This window comes from Tubulanus polymorphus, chromosome 3, assembly GCF_964204645.1.
Source record: "Tubulanus polymorphus chromosome 3, tnTubPoly1.2, whole genome shotgun sequence".
Classification (NCBI taxonomy): Eukaryota; Metazoa; Nemertea; class Palaeonemertea; order Tubulaniformes; family Tubulanidae; genus Tubulanus; species Tubulanus polymorphus.
Window position 1 is genome coordinate 2,031,659 of NC_134027.1, and position 21,562 is coordinate 2,053,220.

At 36.5% G+C, this 21,562-nt stretch overlaps 3 protein-coding genes across 3 annotated transcripts; all 3 read right to left on the reverse strand.

Annotated features, from left to right (window-relative positions):
- Positions 1-314: 314 nt before the first annotated feature.
- LOC141901138 (vesicular glutamate transporter 2-like) lies at positions 315-11,591 on the reverse strand. Its single transcript, XM_074788236.1, has 12 exons — positions 11,411-11,591; positions 6,643-6,737; positions 6,004-6,091; positions 5,648-5,790; positions 3,707-3,794; positions 2,910-2,996; positions 2,697-2,827; positions 1,495-1,644; positions 1,277-1,409; positions 915-1,060; positions 583-675; positions 315-500 (listed from the first exon to the last, which is right to left on the reverse strand). The coding sequence occupies exons 1-12, from the start codon at positions 11,589-11,591 to the stop codon at positions 315-317; spliced, it is 1,521 nt and encodes a 506-aa protein (XP_074644337.1).
- A 921-nt stretch (positions 11,592-12,512) lies between these two features.
- Positions 12,513-16,103, reverse strand: LOC141901139 (vesicular glutamate transporter 2-like). Its single transcript, XM_074788237.1, has 11 exons — positions 15,923-16,103; positions 15,544-15,638; positions 14,473-14,560; positions 14,029-14,171; positions 13,850-13,937; positions 13,668-13,754; positions 13,453-13,586; positions 13,188-13,337; positions 12,970-13,102; positions 12,766-12,893; positions 12,513-12,670 (listed from the first exon to the last, which is right to left on the reverse strand). The coding sequence occupies exons 1-11, from the start codon at positions 16,101-16,103 to the stop codon at positions 12,566-12,568; spliced, it is 1,332 nt and encodes a 443-aa protein (XP_074644338.1). The 3' UTR covers positions 12,513-12,565.
- Positions 16,104-16,386: 283 nt separating this feature from the next.
- Positions 16,387-20,991, reverse strand: LOC141901140 (vesicular glutamate transporter 2-like). Its single transcript, XM_074788239.1, has 12 exons — positions 20,811-20,991; positions 20,232-20,326; positions 19,381-19,468; positions 18,288-18,430; positions 18,109-18,196; positions 17,949-18,035; positions 17,738-17,868; positions 17,479-17,628; positions 17,267-17,399; positions 17,044-17,189; positions 16,862-16,954; positions 16,387-16,715 (listed from the first exon to the last, which is right to left on the reverse strand). Exons 1-12 carry the CDS (start codon positions 20,989-20,991, stop codon positions 16,548-16,550), a joined length of 1,503 nt encoding a protein of 500 aa, XP_074644340.1. The 3' UTR covers positions 16,387-16,547.
- Positions 20,992-21,562: the final 571 nt, after the last annotated feature.

Here is a 21,562-nt window from a genome sequence, read left to right on the forward strand (position 1 = left end):
CTTAAAGTATTCGATATCTGATCGCATTCAAGAGTCTTATTGCCGTTAAATCGTAAAACAATTAGGAAAATAAAAGCCTCTAATTATTCTAGGCAGTGTTTATGTATATGTATGTACGTATGTTATCATATATGTTTTGATCGAATTATTTGTATATACGTATTCCGTCACCTACGCGTAGATTTCCCAATATTCCCGTTTGACAACGTGTGTGTCTCTCCTTGTACCGCGATATGAAGTTATTTTCAGATTAAATATCACACAAAACATCGATTAATTCATCTCTTATACACATCGACACGAAAAGCGGTCATCTAATAAATATGAGATTTCGATTCGTTCGACTTTTCCTCTTCTATATACTCGTCTATTTGCTGCGAATACGCGTCTGTAGTGGCCCACGATTGTCGTTCTCCGCTACCGAATATCAGATAGGCGATACTACCCAAAACATTCACCCCGGCAGCAATAGCGAATACGATGCGCCATTCCGTTACCGACTGAAAATAATCATACATTCATTAAACGCTATGCCATATTTCCAATTTAGACATAACGATATGCACATTATGTTCGCGTCACCTTATTGACGACGATATATCCAGCTAAAGTTGGACTGATTATACCGGAAACAACGGTCAAACAGTTGGACACACCCATAATCATACTGGCGTACTGTAAGATAAATCGGCGGATTATCAGTGATGATATTGAAGACAGGTGATAAATGAATGGGTTTATTAGGCTAAACTAAACACTCTGAGTGGTTGTTATATTATTTACTGTTGTGGCTCTTCTTGTGTTCGTGTTACCGAGAATTACCAGATACTCATTTTCGTACATCATTAAACATTTATAGTCGACAGTGACATCTAAGGAAATAGTAAGATGAACGTTACGTGATGAATTTCTACCTGAGGAGCTATATCCAGCGCGTTGACCGGGAAAGTCGGGTAAGACATGCCCAGAAATGCGAACGACACGTTCAGAAGTATCATGGCCGTTGCGTAACTTTGAGCGTACGTTGACCCGATTAAGAAGGTATTCATACCAACACAACCTGTCAAGTAAAGGTAACATTTAAAACCTTATAATACCTGTATCATGATACAAAAAGACTAATTACGCGGAACCGGTAGCTTAATTGGTAGACTAATCACGTTACGTATGGAGAACTTGCGTACGCAACCTACAGATGTTGGGCATCAAAGTCCAATACGGATTTTGAATATGATAGAATTTAATCAATTACATATCGAATTTGTATCATACTTACACAATGTACAAAATAGTTTTCTTGTTTTAGTTCTGGAGAGATATTCTCTTGAGATCAAAACATCGGCAACTTGACCACTCAGTATTCCCGTAATAAATAACACTATATACGGAAATGCGGATAACCATCCGGTCTGGAATAGAATACAAAAATCAAATCAGAAATCTTCCGTCAACCTCGATTTATGACAGGACTCGACAGCGAAACTGATTCTTTACCTTTTCGATTCTAAACTGGTACATATCTTCTAAATACGTGGGTAATGTGGTTAACATGAGATAATAACACCAGTACGTACACAAATCTAGAATAATGATTGCTATAGTTGCTGGACTGGTAAAAATACGGAAATATGGCGGCCGATTGTGCTGAAAAAGAGAACAATAAACAATTTTCTAAAACCTCCTCTGAAAGGTTTTTCCTTCAGCCGATCCGTTTTCTTTTTTGGTCACAACTTCCAAAGACAATTCGTAATATCATAAACCCCTTTTACGTAGATGGAATATTTTCTTTGAAGTATTCACGAGATGCTACGATTGATAATATATCATCTCCATCGTCAGGCATTTACCGATAAAGCGGCGTTATGCGTGACTGAACACCGTGCGTTAAGAGGCAACAAAAAAGTCAGTTTCCCTAATAAACGATGATGAAAACAAACATAAACCTTGAATGTATAGCGCACTAGTCAATGGGTCGCGATTATGAATATTTCACTCGATGAGTTGAGATACGACACTTTGACACACGGTAACTCAATAACACATGTTAGATATCGAAAAAAACGTATCTCATTTTTTTATAGACCACTTCGATGACGCCTACAATTGATTGTCACATCGCTACATTGTTCGAATAGTTTTCCAAAATATAAACGCCGATTTTTTTTCGTTTTTATTTCAAAGGCGCCCCTACATTAGAATTACCGAATTTGAATTGGAGAACGCCGCGCGTCTATACTGAAATACGTAAACATTTCCCACTAAGCTGAGATCAGTAAATGATATTTCACAGGTAGAAAACACTGCGACGCTTGACGGTATTTCAACTTCCGTTTATAGACTTTTAGCATCGCGTACAGCAACGATCTATATCTGAAATTATTAATTTGCAGCGCAAACGACGACCACTTAACTCTGACAATAGCTGTTCTCGTCGTGTACCTTGACATTAGTTCATTTTTACCCAGTATCTATTACAAACTGTCACGCACAACATACATTTTCCCGATAAAATCGTCTCAATAAAAGCAAACATAATTAACGAGTTGAGGCAAAATGCCGATAACGCCAAATTGGTCATTCTTCTGTACTGCGCTAATTTACTGGAATTGGAATTTTCAAGATTTGTTTCGTTAATGGTTCTGTGCGTGCACAGAACATGGGTTTTTATAGTTTTCGTTATTGGCGCTCCAGCTTACTGTATCTGATTTCACTAGGTTGATGTTGTTTTCTAAATATTCTAACTCAGTTTGTGAGATCCTGGGATGTTGACTAGGTGTTTCAGTCACCAGTAACCACCATAAAAACACCCAAATTATTGCTATCAAACCTAGAATAAACAATTAAAAACAATGTCAATGATTTCCATCAAAACAATTGTATTTCTCAAATCATACTTGGTCTTAAGTTACCGTAAGTATAGAAGACTGATTGCCATCCGAGACGAGCTGTGAGGACACCTGATAATCCTAAACACGCTATTATACCAAATTCTTTACCTAAATAATACAATATAAAAATTTCGAAAAGTATAAGACTGTTCACTATAAGCATGGACTCTTCGTTTTAGAGTCGATGCTATTATATAATTAATGTCATACATGCACGTTTTAAACTGTTTGAATTTGTTTTCTATATGTATATATGTACCACGTAAAGTGCACACTCAGACTTCGTGAAATCGCTCAAATATTTATTAATGCCCAATTCCTATGTTATTAGTAAGTTTCGCGTGAATAATTATAGCTAAGTGTTATCCATTCTCTGAAATATCGTATGAGCATCCGTACTTTGATATTTTGCCTGAAGCTATATGATGTCGTTCGTGACAACCATTGAAATCTTAACAGGATTTCGTATATATACTATTGACGGTATCCTGGAGGTGTAGAAACCTACAGTCGATCTGTCAAGTTCCTATTGTTCCACGAAACGTAAGAAAATTCTACAGAGACAACTGAGACACGGGAAGATGTAAATTGAATCACACCGCTGAATTTCCCCGGTTCATTGGCGTGCAAATCAGCCAGCGAAATATAGACCAATGTGTCTCGATAGAGAGAGACGTATCGCGCAGTTTATAAATAAAAAGTTACCATTAACCCGTTATAAAAATCAGATGTTCTATATTAGAAATCTAAGTCCCTTCTGCTGTTGGTATGGTGGCAATGGACATAATAATGAGGCGGATTCGAACCAAAGCACGTACCAGCAATACTTGATGTCATTAGTTTACTGCGTTCTTGATGTGTCACCCAATGTCTCATTATTCCATAAATAGCAGGAAAACAGACACCCTGAAAATGAATAAGAGAAAATAGATTGATTTCGTTCCGTTGTAAGAAATATTCGATTTCTCAGGTGCAAAAGTTTGTCGACACCGTGCAACCGGTGAAGTATTCCCGTGTTTCAGAGATATTCGTGATGGTTAACACCGAGGTTTCTGCATCTCGTGACTCAAAACATTATCGAGTTCATCATGTTGACACCTAAAATTTGCCTTTTAAATTGGAATTTACCCAATGCGCGCAGACATGTAGAAGGTGTTCAACAATTGGGTGATAATTTAATCTACACGAAAAACATTAGTTGATCATGAAAAGTAGAAAATTCTCTTTCACCTGGTCACATTTCACCGCGAATTACAGCTTTGTTCGATCACAAATTAACATCACTTGCACATTTTTATTCGAGATTTAATTAATCTAATTTAGGAATATAGGTAGATGATGAAAGATGAACGAACATATTTTTTTACATACAAATATAACCGTGCAAAAATATCGATAGTCGGATTGACATTAAACAGGTGTAGCCTACTCTCGACTCCGTTTCAAGTATATTATGATCGATCTTCTTGTGCAGTAATTAATTACGGAAATTTCATGAAGTAAAACCAAATTATTATAGCTACAACTGGTTTTTTGAGGGTTTTGAGAATAACGTAATAGAAACAAAATCAAATTGTTGAAGATGAATAGGTAAGACTACGAACTGAGCTGTGTGGTAAAATCGTCGTGATGATATGTGACAGTTCCATTCCGTGTCAAAAATCATCTACAAAGCTTTAAATATTCATCTTTGTTTAATGACCTGTCTAGACTGGTTGTTTTCTAGGAATAAGACACACGTATATAGCGTCTATCAACCGCCTAATGACATACCCTCCATCAAATCTGTGGCAAAGTTTTTCTAAATGGTTTGGTAAATATATGACGTCATGCAGCTTCCTCGCACGTTATCAACTGATAAATTGCGATTATCCTTAAGTGAAACATCAAAGCCATTTAGTTGCAGTGAAATGAAACTTATATAAAAATAATTTGAAATAATGGCGTCATCAATTCACAATAAAAGCTTTTAGAGTTTCACTGTATCAAATTCAGCGTCGTTGAAACAAAACTGAATCTAATAGGAAAATAGTTTGGACTACGATGGATTCCTTTTTCATATAAGAGATAATGGGAAACGTTTGATAATTATAAACATTCATTTAAACGACTTCAATCAAGTGATTGATGCTGAGTATTTTGTCATCGAATCGTCGTTATGGTGTATATTCTTTCGACGATCTGAAGTAGCGAATGACGCTGCTTATACAACTCGCGATATCCACGACACACCAGAAACAAACCATTACATTATTTCTCCACGGTATTGAAATTGTTTTGAAATTCACGATGAAATGCGAACATCGCCGCTGAAGTTCTCCAGTCAGAGTTTTACAAAGTGTCAAACGAATTACTCCCGATTTTTTTTTACAAACCCTCCGCTTTGAAATAGGGTTTTCATTTGCTCGCGTAATAAAAGTGATCTGTATCGTTTTGAACGCTGTTGGAATAAGAAGAACTGATTCAGTATGTCATACGGGACAATAGATGATTGTCGTTACCTCGTAAAACACTCCTAATTTCCCAAAAGATCACATTTTATCTGCTGCGTCAACGCGCCCAACGTGAGCCTGATTATACTCACAGATTCATGCTTGAACAATGTCGTCGTACTACGAACAACAAATCCTATAGGTTCAATGTATCTATTTTCTTCATGTTTCATTGAATCGAATCAAATCACACCGATCAATGATTGAGAATGTCTGTTGTTTTATGGCCAGAAAGTATTTGTGAAGTATACATTATTGAATACTAACCAGGAAAAATCCCTGTAGGAATCTATTAGCCATGAACATGTAGACATTTGCAGCGCATACAGGCAACAATAATGAGAGTAGACCGGTCACTGCTACCCCAACGCCGAACACATTCTTCCCTCCATATCTATGGGAAATAAACCCTGGAAGTATAACAATATGACGGGGGTGTGAACTGCTGAAGAAGAAGATAGAGTATTATTCGTCTCCTCAGAACTATAATGATTATGATGCGCCCTGCAGTATTGGCCCCAATGGCCCATAGGAATCAACATAATGACCAATTACGGACACGTCATGTCGTGAGTACGTGAACTGTCCGCCCTGTAGCATACAGTGTTACTGACTCGTCTTACCGCCAGGAATTTGGGTTATCACGTAACCGTAGAAAAACGAACTGAGAACCAATCCTTGCTGTTTCGTGTCCATTGGGTATTCGGCTTCCTATAAATCAAATGATAGTTGTATAATGGCGCGAACTAATTAAAACTAATGATTGGAAAGAAATAAATCGATTCGGGAAAACACTCTACGATTTGAGTGGTAGTAGTTGGTTTTTTGACGGACGATTTCCATGAAATCCTATCTTGATCCAGTCATATATGTACGTATATATAAATATAAAGCGTATGGTTCATTACAGACCATCAGTCGTCCTAATATAATTGCTATTCCCGCGTGAACCGTCACAGATAATCATCTGATATTTTTCATACGAGAAGTGGGCTATAGCAAAACTGTTCACAGAAAAATGAATTAATTGGCCACGCGTTTAAGTGCTGTAATTTGTCTACTTCGTCGAAGCCTCCTACAAGGCAAGATAGTGAACAAGATGAGGAAATCTATATGATTGAATTTATGCTTTCCAAAACATATCAATTTCAATAAGCATTTCTGAAAATGGTGTAAAATAATGAACCTGATTTATAAACCAATATATGCGGGAATGCTTAAACTTAAAAACCTTCCAAAAAACCTGAACGCATACATACCACGACGAGTATAGTTCCGTTGTCATGTTTTAATGTCGAGTTTCTGGTCATGCTGACAATCGGGACGCTCAGCTCGCTTCGTAGGATTCCCATGTTCGCTGTAGAAAAAATGTATCTAAAATAATATTGAGCGAAATAAACATTTCTGAAATTTTTAAGCCCTTATCTACGTAAGCGTACTGGGGACTGTTTTGAAATCTAGTAACTCGGAGGCAAATATTTATAAGCGTTTTCTTTTAAATATTTATGAATTTTCTTCGAGTTCGTAACTAGGAAAATATTCTCGATTGATATTTTTGTTTTTTTGCATTTAATTCAGAAGAAAACAATCTTCATTTATTTTCATAAGCTCCCGGGGCCCAGCGGACGCGTCGTCCGTCCATCAGCAACTCGTCTCAATTTTTCAATTTCGCCTAGAACTTGTAATACTGTACTTCCGTTTATTTCACGTTGTTACTTATGTTACAAATGAGTCTGAAGGAATAAGAATGTTTCATTTATCTCATCGAATTCATATTTCTGCGGGAAAACGGTTCATTTGGTTTTTCCTGATTGCTAAAATGTGTCTTTGACATCTGCCATGCTCTGACCCATGGTAAAATAAAACGGATGATGAGTCATGTGAATTTATATTCATCAGAATTAATAAATTGATCTTCACGCTTCTCACGAAAGTGGCAGAGACGATTTCTACAGATATTCCATGAACTGATCAATCACTTAACAGACTTGTATATATGCATAGTTCAGACTTGATTTCCGAAGAATTGCCAGGCGAATATCGCCATAGATTTATGACTGGAAACTCCTTGTATCAGACTTTGATAGAAGATTCTACATTTGACAACACTTTAGTTGAATTAATGGAAATAAAAAGTAGAGACATGGCAAGATTTAACACAGATGAAATGTATTCTAAACGTAATCTTAAGTCATTTCTGGTTTTTCATAGTGACTATTGTCTTTATGAATTATTGGTGAAACGAATATTAGACGATTTTACTGTGCAGAAATTGGTTAGAATCGAATGTATCGAACTCCTGGACAGCGTCTTTTACAAGCGACAAAAAACAAATGTAAATCCATGAAACCTCTATTTTTCTTATTATTATTATTACGTCAACTCCATATGTTTGATTCCCACTGATTCCCACCGGCGAAATATCAATTCAGCAATAGTTATTTCGATGCAGGTTGTTTGTATCGTTATTTCGATGAGGTCCACAAATTCAAAATCGATTTGTAACTTAGATTCAGAGCAAGACGGTAATTATACTAGTGTTTAGATATCACAAAAGTTTATGATAAATGTAATTACGTTTCGCCCTCAATACCGATTGTATTGCATGTGACAGGTAGTAAATATTTCTTTATTGTAAATCATATTCTGCCTTCTGTCGTACGCATACGTCTCGCTTTTAATCGAATTCTAATTCAGTGTTGGTAAATTAATCTCATTACGAATAATTCTTTTATCGTAAATCACATTAGCAACTTTTCTACACGTGAAGTCTCAATCCGCGAATGGCTGTTTATTAACTGAGCTTACGTTTTAAAAGAATGGTCTTGTTTTTGGAAGATTTCGCTCTACTAACCGTACTACGAGAACGGGGGAGTCGGAGTAAAAATGTAAATGACCACCTAATCGAGTATTTTTCAACTGGAATTTTAGTTATTCATGCGGGCAACTTTCGAGAGAAGATGAACAGGTGGAATACATGATGTAGTATTGGATGTTTTGTACGATGAAGTACCATTGAGATTAGACAAGTCATTGTGAAAATAACACTTGTCGAATATAACCGCAGTTAATCTGTATTCATCACGCACTGTCGACCAATAGAACTAATAAACCGATTCTAGTTCTCAAAGGCGACCATATTAACTGTTATGTCCCACTAGTGATCGTAAATATTTACTAGTTATTGGTCATAGAGAAAGTCGTGTTTTTTTCTAAATTAACTACATCAGAGACATACAGAATCACGAACGCGAATGAATCGGCTAAAGGTGCAAAAATCTACAAGAAATATTTCATATATTTCAAAAGAAACACTACATTCGTATAAGTGATATAATAGATATCTAGGCTAATGCACTCTCGATGTTCTCTCTCTATTGAGGCTAATCAGCGCCGTGATATACTACAAGCGAGGAAAATATGCCGGACCATTCATGTCTCAATTGACAATCCCTCATGTCAAAAATGCTTGAATCATGCATTATGTATACCAACGAAATGCGATAGGCCCATATGAATTAACCCCCTGTAAATATATCATTCAGAATTGTTTTGAGCTAAAACTCAAATCTGTATTTATCATCAATCGCAGCTTCGTGTGGCGCTGACAAAAGCTAGATCATTAAATGGTTGCTCTATCGGCAGTCACACCGGCCAATACGCCAATAATTCCCCCTCTCCAACTAAAACTATCGATGACTCGTTTAACTGGGAACCCGACACGTGTTATGGGACTTGTGGCTAGGATTTTGAAGAGGTTCAGAGCGATGTGTGAGGGGAAGATGCACTACTTGTCATCTAAGCCATCTAAATCCATCATAAATATGACTTTTTGTGTGTCTGAGTCAGTGAGTGTGGATTGAATAGGTAATTCATACGCATTTGCCATTCATTTTATACTATTTCTACCCCCCCCCCCTCCCGAAACATTCTACCCTCTATTGAAACCAATTGCCAGCAGGTTTTGCGTCGTCATCAGTCAATAGGTAACCGTTCTTCCTTTTAAAAATGCATTCGAATCGAGAATTTATCAGAACGTATCTCTGGTTTGACGTTTGTGTAATTAAATTTGTCAGTCTTACTCTGAGAGCTGGAAGTTCGATGATCCAGAAAACGCTTTATGGAGCCCCCGAGGCTCGTTAGGTATGGATGTGAAATTCAGCGCTTATATCTCTTGAGAAATCGCTATGAAATTACTCTCGTTCATTTAACATTACACCCACTAACTGTTTGCTGTAATAATGACGCGAAGGCTCTAACTCATAGCGATGATTTTACGAAAGAAAAATTACCATTAATACACCATTGCCCAGGTTCCGAACGATCAGAAAATAGTACATATTCGCGCATGTTTAAATTCAATCTCAGTAGCCCAATACAACAAACACCCCCGGAGTAATTTGGATACTTCGACTAAGCGGCTAAAATTCAGGATAAGTTAGCTCCACCAAACGCAGTGACTAATAGTATATCGTTTTGCATAATTGATAAATTTTGAATAGAATTCATCGTATCTCAACACGACTGCAACATACTTAATAGTTATTGTCAACACTGTGATAAATAAATAATACATTGATGGTCTTGATTGTGTCAAAGACAACTTTCAATTCCCATCTATTCATAATCCATCATTTTCAATACAATATATCGATAATTCATTCGTTTAATGTACTTCATATATTCTTCAATAAGTGTATATCTGAAATAACGTGACTTCAAGAATTTCAAAAGTTGTTACCATATTTTTCGGTTAGTTAATATAGAATTCAACCGTATGCTTAACAATGCGTCAACTACCGTGAAACGTATCGGATACCAGCACAAACAATCTCATCTGGATAATTTACGCTTCGAAATGTGCTTCTTTCTATTAAATTGAATCTGGTCAATGCGCGGTACAAACAGCACAGATATATTATTTACTACTACTTTAGGAAAATCACTACAAAATACTTTGGGACTATTTACGCGTGGAAAACAACCAAACAAAATATGAAAATGGATCAATTATTCAAATAGATAAAAGGGGCAATCCTAAATGCTTTTTAAAGGATCTGTGCAATTTTTAAAAAAGTTACGCAAACCCTACAACATTATTTGAAATTTCAACAGAAATCTATATCATAACATTTTGTCTCATGAATAAAATAACATTTTAGCTAAACTGCATATCGACCACACATGGAAACGAAAGTGACATTTTATCCCGTGTATAATTTAGTTGCCATTTAGTTGGGGATGTCTACGATAATTAATTGATAAATTGCTCTGTCAAATCAGAACTAGGCAGAAGCTGTTTTTTAGTTATACGTTTTGCAACGTGTTACGAACCGATGCTAAGGTCGACAATTTGGTCTCGAAGGCGACGGCTAATGGAGGAAAATGAGAAATATTTTCCTCACATAACGCAATATATTGCGGAATCTAATCACAGTGAAACCGGTAGAAACTGGCGCTGACAGATCCTGGAACGTACTGTCGATTGATGAATCTTCGTCGTATTTGCGATCATTTTCCCGTCACGTCCATATCATAACTTTTAAACAACACAAGTTACTAGGATAATGATGCTTCATAAACCTTACAAAATCATCCTTTATCTCACTTAGTATCATTAAGTGACGTGATTTGCGTACAAAATTGTAGAAATGTTTAGCGCAAGATATGAAGACAATTTAGTCGGGTACTGCTGTAATGTGGGTAACTGGTTTACAGTAATTACATGTGTTTAGGCATATTGAAATGTTTGGAGTAAAATCGACAATTAGAAGCAAAAACTAAACGACGGTTCATTTCATAAAGTATAAGTGTGGTGTATGGTCTGTACCAAACTGGTTTTGGGGTAACCTTGAAATATGATATTAAAACTGAAAAAATGGTACGTCATAGTATGAAATTATACTTCAAAAAATCTAAATAGAACCTTACTCCATTTACTTCATTCAATGAAATAAGTATTGATTTATTGAAAATAAAGAACGATATTGAAAACACTGAAACCATGTGAAAATTCACGAATTTACATACCACATCCAAAAAACATCATAAGCGCGACGATGTATCTCTTCGGTAAATTACAACAACATCGTTTCCTGTGTTTGTTATCCTCCTTTTCTTCCTCGTCTGGTAATTTGTGTTGAGAGTAGTTTTGTGATGATATTGGTTTTAACGCGGTTTGTTCGTTATTTTCTCTGCTCTGGTCAAACATCGTCGACCGATCGTTGACAGTTGGTGCTCGGGAATCGAATCGTGGCGACACTTGCGCTGACTGTGCGCGTTTTACTCACCTACACTAGCGGCACCAGTTTAGTTTTCATTACCGTATCCTCTGCGTACCTTCAATTCAACTACGTCAACTGACGCGTTGTCGCTCGGCTTATCATTCAGAACAAGAGTCAAATAAGGAAATGTTTTATAACGATGTTTATTAGTTTAGCTTACTAAGTTTGTACGTCCATGTTCAGACATGGCCGACGTGGTGGAGACTTCGAATGCTCCGCTTTAACACATCAATGGATCATGGACCCCCATATATGCTACTTTAAACAGTGAACCGTACACGCATCAGTAAAAAACAGGAAGCAGACCAGCCGTTGGTTGATGCTCTAGTCGACACTCACTATCTCCTTACCGGCTAATGCTTCAGAAGAAGTGTCAAATAAAGATTTGTTTTCTTAAGAAATATATCTATTACTTTTCTGGATTCTGTAGCACTCGTTTTGACATTTTAAAGTGACGTCTAAAAAAGATTTAACAGACAATATACAAATCAAAAAAGTTTTATTTCGGAGAACAGTGTATTAATCATTTCGCGTTTATCAATAATTCTTCGATTCGTTCGACTTTTCTTCTCTATTGTCGTCGTCTATTTGCTGCGAATACGCGTCTGTAGTGGCCCACGATTGTCGTTCTCCGCTACCGAATATTAGAAAAAAGATGCAACCAAAAACATGCACCGCAACAGCGATAATGAAAACTATGCGCCATTTAAATTCCGTCTGAAAGATAAGAAGATAGCGTAACACAAATTAGCCGTTCACATTCATTTGTGATTTGCTAATTCGGAAGTGAATTGTCCAATGCCACATACGGATATAATATATCGACTTACGTATTTGAATCAAATGTATGCAAATAAATCATTAAAAAGATAATGAAATGTTAATCAAAATAGAAACTTCTTTAACCTAATACCTTGTCGCTAGCAATGTAACCGGCTAGTGTTGGACTGATTATCCCTGAAATAACGCCAACACAATTGGACACACCCATTATCAAACTGGCGTACTGAATTAGAAACGACTGTATGAATAATTCCATTCTGCAGTTAGAAACTTCTGCTGTAACCGCATAGGTTTATGGAAAAAAAGGTACGCCTGTACCTGAGGAGCTATGTCCAGTGCGTTGACAGGAAAAGTCGGGAAAGACATGCCCAGAAATGCGAACGAAACGTTTAGAAGAATCATGGCATACGTTGACCCGATTAAGAATGTATTCATTCCAACACAACCTGAAAGTATTCGTAATATTACAGGTAAATTGATGTGGAGATGATATTTCAATGTTTATATATGCTTTATACATACATAATATACAAAATAGTTTGCTTGTTTTAGTTCTGGAGAGATATTCTCTAGAGATCAAAACATCGGCAACTTGACCACTCAGCACTGCTGATATGAATAACACTATATACGGAAATGCGGATAACCAACCGGTCTGGAATTAAATAAAACAAGCTTCTTGATAACTTTAGAACTTTAGTAGATCTTGAATAGTATTCAATCATTAAGGAGTTCATTACCTTTTCGAGTTTAAACCTGTGGGTGTCGTCCAAATACATAGGCAAAGAGGTTAACATGAGATAGTAGGACCATTTTATACACATATCTAGAATAATGATTGCTATAGTTGCTGGACTGGTGAAAATACGGAAATATGGCGGCCGATTGAGCTGAAAATGAAGATCTCCATTATTTTCAATTAATCTTCAGTGTGTAGGCCTACGTTTGTACTAGAGAATTTCAATACATTAATCAATTATAGAATATCGTAAATGTTTATCTTACTGAATCTGATTTCTTTAGGCTGTTGTTATTCTTTTCTAAATATTCTAACTCAGTTTGTGAGATCCTGGGATGTTGACTAGGTGTTTCAGTCACCAGTAACCACCATAAAAACACCCAAATTATTGCGATCAAACCTAAAATAAACAATTAAAAACAATATCAATGATGTTCATCAAAACAATTGTATTTCTCAAAACCAAACTCGTTCAACTTACCGTAAGTATAAAAGACTGATTGCCACCCGAGACGAGCTGTGAGGACACCTGATAATCCTAAACACGCTATGAGCCCAAATTCTTTACCTAGAATACATCAGCATTGATTGTGCAATTCTGGATAAACGTATTTATCTCCAAAGCAAGTGAACAGGTTAACTACAGGAATCTAGGTAAAATACCTGAAAGACTTGAGGTCATTAGTTTGGTACGTTCGTCTTGTGTCACCCAATGTCTCATTATCCCATACACCGATGGAGTACACACACCCTATATACCAAATCAATATGGATTCTAATAATGATAAGACTTACTGCGTAATAATACAAAGTTTTCTGGATTTAAAACAAGTAGTATTTACCAGAAAGAAACCTTGTGTGAATCGATTCGCAATTAATAAGTACATGTTAGCCGCGCATAAGGGTGCTAACAATGACAGGACACCACTAACAGCTACTCCGGTTCCAAAAACAATCTTTCCGCCAAACCGATGGGCTAAATATCCTGGAAATATCATAGATTATTTAAATCAAAGATATACGGCAAAAGTTAACTGCAGATGTTAGATGTTTAATTTAATCTGAATGCGTGAGAAAGGAAATGATAAAATGAAAACGGTCGCTTTATTGTGATTGTGTTTAAACACATTGAAAAATACAGAATGCTTGACTTTTAATTTTATTACCCTTTTCGAGAAAATCGTTCATATTTACTAAAATATGCTTTTTATATGTTATACGATCTTCAGTAAAATATTCACACTTAGATAGGATTCTTAGATAGAATTAGTTAAGAAAGCAATTACCTCCTGGGATTTGTGTAATGACGTAACCGTAGAAAAATGAACTGAGAACGAATCCTTGTTGTGTTCTATCTAATTTATATTTAGCTTCCTGAAAAATGAAGTGAATAGAAAAAACTTAACGAACTCATTTCGATTTGTTTAGAATTCTAAAATGACAGAAGCGTAGTAATCGAGAGGAAGTACAAAAATGGTTTGTTATATATAAAAATCATATATAATTGCACTAAGCGTGACCTATTATGGGTCGAACCTGGGACCAGTCGCATTCAAAACCTGTATGCTAACCACTAAACTACTGGGCAGTATCTTCCATGAGAGCCGATGACCAGCAGAGCGGGGGCCATGCAGGTTTCTTTCGTCCACTGATAATTAGAGCTAATTTAAAATATGAGGAAGTACATTACTAGTATGTGCTATACTCGCAAAAGGTGACGGAAAAAAGAATTGGTTGATTGGCATATTTTGAAACCAACACTTCAATTATCATTACTGTAACGCATATTGTCACTTAAGCCAAGCGAATTGGTATTTATCACTGACCAGATCTCGTAAGCCACGTTTTAGAGGTGTTTTAGTTGAAATAAATTGAAATAGATAGACGTAAAATCGAATAGTCGTGTTTCTTAGTCTGATGGACGAACCAATCAGATCGAAAGATCAAGTATTTTGGCTGTATAGAGAGTATGGCGGTATATCGGGGGTGTTTTACTATGTATTTGTATAGAGATCCTGGTGGTAGGCGGGGGTGGCGGTATATGGGCGGGCGGTATATCGGTTATTTCCGACCGTAACCGGGGTTGACTGCACTTCAATTGAAAATTAAATGCAAGGTCACGCGTAGAAATCATAACAAGCAACAACGTGTTGTAGGCAAGATCGGCGTTACAGCGATGACAACTCTGAAGCGCTGCCATCAATATTCCAATATAGATAAAAAACATATGTAAGCCATGAAAATATAGATATTCGAAATTAGATTTTCACTGTAATTGAATCCCTGATGCGGCCTTGGGATAAGCATTACGAATCAACGGCGCAGTTTCTTTAACGCCAGGCTGTTTACATTCTCACCAATACAATTAAAGATCCGTTCTTATCGACGGTTGAGTTACTCGTCATACTGACTATTGGAACACTCAATTCACTTCGAAGTATACCCATATTAGCTGTAATTACAAAAAGATCGTACGTGCAATATATTCTCTAAAAGGAGGATGTATTTTCTATAGCGTTTTACAATTCTACATTTTATCTATTTTAAAAATCGGCAATTAGGTAGGATAATGATTAGTAGATTTCCGCCACAATTTGTCCAATTACAAAATCACCCGAAGTTTCTGATTGCCAAAACTGATAACCGTATAAATGATAAGGGTTAAAACTGATGTTAAAATTACTGATGAGAAAAGGATGAATATTGCCAATCAACTGAACCAAATCGCGTACATACCACATCCAAAAAACATCATAAGCGCGACGATGTATCTCTTCGGTAAAATACAACAACATCGTTTCCTTTGTTTGTTATCCTCCTTTTCTTCCTCGTCTGGTAATTTGTGTTGAGAGTAGTTTTGTGATGATATTGGTTTTAACGCGGTTTGTTCGTTATTTTCTCTGCTCTGGTCAAACATCGTCGACCGATCGTTGACAGTTGGTGCTCGGGAATCGAATCGTGGCGACACTTGCGCTGACTGTGCGCGTTTTACTCACCTACACTAGCGGCACCAGTTTAGTTTTCATTACCGTATCCTCTGCGTACCTTCAATTCAACTACGTCATCCAGTTCGACTGACGCGTTGTCGCTCGGCTTATCATTCAGAACAAGAGTCAAATAAGGAATTGTTTATAACGATGTTTATTTACTATTCTGGATTCTGTAGTACTTGTTTTGAAACTAGGTAAAAAAGATGACGATTGATTCCATATACTCGTATATACGTAAATTTAACTTCGTTGACCGCGAAACATTTTAAAAGTAACTTTTAAAAACAATAAAACAGATGCATATTAGAAACTGTACATTTCTAAGAAGAATGGAGAACAGTTTATCTATCATTTCACGTTTATCAATAATTCTACAATTCGTTCGACTTTTCCTCTCTATTGTCGTCTATTTGCTGCGAATACGCGTCTGTAGTGGCCCACGATTGTCGTTCTCCGCTACCGAATATCAGAAAGAATATGCAACCAAAAACATGGACCGCAACAGCGATAATGAAAACTATGCGCCATTGAAATTCCGTCTGAAAGATAAGAAGATAGCGTAACACAAATTATACGTACAAATGTAATTGTCGACTTTTGTTGTATTTGAATCAAATGTATGCAAATAAATCGTCAAATAGATCATTAAATGTTGATCAAAATAGAAACTACTTTAACCTAATACCTTGTCGCTAGCAATGTAACCGGCTAGTGTTGGACTGATTATACCGGAAACGACACTTACGCAGTTGGACACACCCATTATCAAACTGGCGTACTGAATTAGAAACGACTGTATGAATCATTCTAATCATCACTTCTGTATCTAATCCGCTTAGGTTTAATGGTAAAATGATATATCCGTACCTGAGGAGCTATATCCAGTGCGTTGACCGGGAAAGTCGGGTAAGACATGCCCAGAAATGCGAACGACACGTTCAGAAGTATCATGGCCGTTGCGTAACTCTGAGCGTACGTTGACCCGATTAAGAAGGTATTCATACCAACACAACCTGAAAGGATTCACAATATCATAAGTAAATTGATGTAGAAATGATATTTTGGTTTTCACGATATGCATTCTACGTACAAAGTATAGAAAATAGCTTTCTTGTTACAGTTCTGGAGAGATATTCTCTTGAGATCAAAACATCGGCAACTTGACCACTCAGCACTCCAAATACAAATAACACTATGTACGGAAATGCGGATAACCATCCGGTCTGGAATAGAAGTAAACATTTTCTTAAAAAGATAAAGCAGAACTTGATTAATCATTTTGGCCTTTGAACAATTTATTACCTTTTCGATTTTAAACCTATAGATGTCGTCGAGATACGTAGGCAAAGTGGTTAACATTAGATAGTAGGACCAGTAGATACACAAATCTAGAATAATGATTGCTATAGTTGCTGGACTGGTGAAAATACGGAAATATGGCGGGCGATTGTGCTGAAAATGAAAATACCCATTATAGTCAATTAGCCTTCAGTGCTTATACTTATAACAGAGAATTTCATTTCATTAATGATTCATAAAATATCGTAAATGTTTATCGTACTGTATCTGATTTCACTAGGTTGACGTTGTTTTCTAAATATTCTAACTCAGTTTGTGAGATCCTGGGATGTTGACTAGGTGTTTCAGTCACCAGTAACCACCATAAAAACACCCAAATTATTGCGATCAAACCTAGAATAAACAATTAAAAACAATGTCAATGATTTCCATCAAAACAATTGTATTTCTCAAATCATATGATTTTAACTTACCGTAAGTATAGAAGACTGATTGCCACCCGAGACGAGCTGTGAGGACACCTGATAATCCTAAACACGCTATGAGCCCAAATTCTTTTCCTAGAATACATCAGCATTGATTGTGCAATTCTTGAGATGTTTTTATCTTAAAGCGGAAAATAGAAAATGATACCTGAAAGACTTGAGGTCATTAGTTTGGTACGTTCGTCTTGTGTCACCCAATGTCTCATTATCCCATAAATTGATGGAGTACACACACCCTATATACCAAATCAATATGGATCTTAGAAATATTAAGAATTACGGCATAATAATAAAAAGTACTTCAAACTGGAAACAAGTATTATTTACCAGAAAGAAACCTTGTATGAATCGATTCGCAATAAATAAGTACATGTTAGCCGCGCATAGGGGTGCTAACAATGACAGGACACCACTAACAGCTACTCCGGTTCCAAAAACAATCTTTCCGCCAAACCGATGGGCTAAATATCCTGAAAATATCATAGATTATTTATATCAAAGATATACGGCAGAAGTTAACTGCAGATGTTAGATGTTTAATTTGATCCGAATGCGTGAGAAAGGGAATGACGGAATACGGTCGCTTTATTGTGATTGTGTCATAACTAGATGAAACATCAATTGCAATTTATTTTTGTAAACCTACTACGGATACATCTATGTACGCATTGGAATACATAATGTTCGGCTTTTAATTTTATTAGCCGTTTCGAGAAAATTGATATGGCAATATTCAGCAGTATCCTACAAACCCCCTTATAATTGACCATGTCCGTATTTACGACGCTACTGGGAACCAATTTATCTAGTTTCATAACACAATTATCAATTATTATGAATGTGCCGGATAAAAGTTAATACGAGCGTGAACTTAATGAAAAATTCAAACCATCCACTTATCAATTGCATTCATTTTTACGCCTGCATTCGTCAGCTGGCGAGCAACAACTAAATCCAGTTGTATATGATGTATATACTTATTCTAATAGACTGTCAGCTTCGTACGCGCAGTAGCTTAAGTTCCAGGTGGATTTCGTTTTCACAATACTCTATTGTTTATTGAGAGGTCTAATTTGTCAAAGTGGAAGCACAAACTCATACAAATGTCATGAGTCATGTGAAAAAAAAAATCGAAAATGTGACAGTTAGTTGTTGTGACTTTGCCAGAAGAGCGAATGGAAAAAATATGCGTACACGTAATTAATACATGTGAAATAGCTGAATAATTAATTCAAATAGTAGACGTTTTCTCATTACAAATATGGAGTTGACATTTCAACTGAATCTGCACAATGTTTTATATCGTACAACATGCGATGATGCTTATTCATATGATAGACAGTCCCCAGTGAAATATTCACTAGGGATTAATTTAGATACTTATAAATTATCAATTAAGCAACCAGCAATTGAATCTTACCTCCTGGGATTTGTGTAATGACGTAACCGTAGAAAAATGAACTGAGAACGAATCCTTGTTGTGTTCTATCTAATATGTATTTAGCTTCCTGAAAATGCGTTAGTTCTCGTGATGTAAGCGCGTTTATGAACTCATTTGGGATAGGTTCGAATTCTAAGGCTAAAAACAATTGATACCTTGTTTCTCCGCTCTGCTGAGCTTAAATGTTGACCCGGCCGGCCGCCTATCTACCCTATACATTACTTTTTTCTAAATCGTGATCAATTTTACCATAACAGACCCGGCCGTTATAGAAATGAACTGTTTACAAATTTTATCAAATTTTACAAAAATGACCCGGCCGCTGCGGAGAAACAAAGTATCATTTTTGTTTAGCCTAAAATGACTGAAGAGATGTAAGAGAAGTTTAAAAAGAGTTTTCGGCCCTTTCAAGGATCGAAACTGGGACCAATCACTGCACCCAGTGAGCCATTACGATGGGCTATGTTAGGAAGCTAGTCTTGTATGAGAGCCAATGACCATTCAGGCTTTTTCGTTCGTTGACAATTAGAGTTAATTGAAAGTATGAGGAAGCACGTTACCAGCATATGCTATGCTCGCAAAAGGTGACAGAAAAAAAGAATTGGTTTATTGGCATATTTTGAAGCCAGCACTTCAGTTATCATTACTGTAACACGTCGTTGCTAATGATACGTATATATACGTATACAAACACTGCCGTTTTGGAAAATGAATTTCCACTATTATGCAGTATACTGAATCTTACTGCGATGCTTCATTTGAATATCTTATCATAAGCATAGCAAACCAATGGCGCAGTTTCTTTAACGCCAGGCTGTTTACATTCTCACCAATACAATTAAAGATCCGTTCTTATCGACGGTTGAGTTACTCGTCATACTGACTATTGGAACACTCAATTCACTCCGAAGTATACCCATATTAGCTGTAATTACAGAAAAAAAAGTATCAATCACCCTCGATGAACAACGTACGAATGTATTTTCTAAAGGAACATGTGTCATGAAGAGCAAAAAACCCACAATATAAATCTACAACACTTGTTCTTGTTTTTTCCTAACGTTTCGGGTGGAATACTTCCATTCTATTTGAAATGTCAAACAAACTTTGAAGATGGGTGGAAAAATTCCATCCGAAAAATAAGGAAAAAACAAGAGAGCAGTTGTTTAAGATTTATATTGTGGGTTTTTCCATCCGAAACGTCAAGAAAAAGTATTTCAGCAAGGTAGAATTATGATTAGTAGAATTGTGCCGCGATTTGACCGATCACAAATCCATACCGCGTCTTGATTGACAAACTGGTTGTTAGATGATATATTGTCGGTATCAAAAGTATTGGCGAGAAAAGGTGAAGTAAGTTAATGGCAAACCAGGTGTGAACCATGCGTTTCTATGATGCATCTACTTACCACAGCCAAAAAACATCATAAGCGCGACGATGTATCTTTTCGGTAAAATACAACAACATCGTTTCCTTTGTTTGTTATCCTCCTTTTCTTCCTCGTCTGGTAATTTGTGTTGAGAGTAGTTTTGTGATGGTATTGGTTTTAACGCGGTTTGTTCGTTGGTTCCGCTGTTCTGGTCAATCATCGTGATAGATCTGATGCAGCAGCTGCGTTTGCGATGCAAGCGATTTGTGCTGCCGATTCTGGACGGCGCTGAATTATGTTGCACGTATCTTCTCGCGTTTTTTTTGTATTTTGAAAATAATAATGCTCCGTGAACGAATCTAAAAAGTTTATTTAGAAATTAGAAATATTTCGGGTAGTTGCTACGCCGTCACACCCTTCTTCAGTCTAAAATGCGCAAATTATTATACACATTATATGTATGTGCTTTGTGAAAATTTCCGATCGTGAAACTAAACCTCAGACAGTTTACTGACTAGTGCGCCGCACACACCTTTTCGACCCAATTATTACAAAATCACTTATCAGAAATGGGCCGTCAATCTGGGTGAAAAATTGTAGTGAACAGGACGGCGCAAGCATAGAGTCGGTACGAAGTGGCATAACTAAATCAGGTTAGGATTGCTATATTATATATCATATTATTACTCATTATGGTGGTTCTCCGTTGCCAAATTCGGGTAACTAAGTTTGAAAAACGATTGTGCTCACGAGCGGCGGCCCGCCGAGTTCTGTGAATGTGTCGGAGCCGC

What these genes read in the sequence shown, in the direction of transcription:
- LOC141901138 (XM_074788236.1), bottom strand. Translation starts at nt 11,591, where the DNA reads ATGTTTGACCAGAGCAGAGAAAATAACGAACAAACCGCGTTAAAACCA. An exon ending in AATGACATCAAGTATTGCTG is followed by an intron (nt 2,997 to 3,706) that starts GTACGTGCTTTG and finishes TGTATTATTTAG; the next exon opens with GTAAAGAATTTGGTATAATA. An exon ending in CGCTGGATATAGCTCCTCAG is followed by an intron (nt 676 to 914) that starts GTAGAAATTCAT and finishes TTTATCTTACAG; the next exon opens with TACGCCAGTATGATTATGGG.
- LOC141901139 (XM_074788237.1), bottom strand. Translation starts at nt 16,103, where the DNA reads ATGTTTGACCAGAGCAGAGAAAATAACGAACAAACCGCGTTAAAACCA. An exon ending in TATGATGTTTTTTGGATGTG is followed by an intron (nt 15,639 to 15,922) that starts GTATGTACGCGA and finishes TTGTAATTACAG; the next exon opens with CTAATATGGGTATACTTCGA. An exon ending in GCCTAAAGAAATCAGATTCA is followed by an intron (nt 13,338 to 13,452) that starts GTAAGATAAACA and finishes CTTCATTTTCAG; the next exon opens with CTCAATCGGCCGCCATATTT.
- LOC141901140 (XM_074788239.1), bottom strand. Translation starts at nt 20,991, where the DNA reads ATGATTGACCAGAACAGCGGAACCAACGAACAAACCGCGTTAAAACCA. An exon ending in TATGATGTTTTTTGGCTGTG is followed by an intron (nt 20,327 to 20,810) that starts GTAAGTAGATGC and finishes CTGTAATTACAG; the next exon opens with CTAATATGGGTATACTTCGG. An exon ending in AAAGCTATTTTCTATACTTT is followed by an intron (nt 17,190 to 17,266) that starts GTACGTAGAATG and finishes GAATCCTTTCAG; the next exon opens with GTTGTGTTGGTATGAATACC.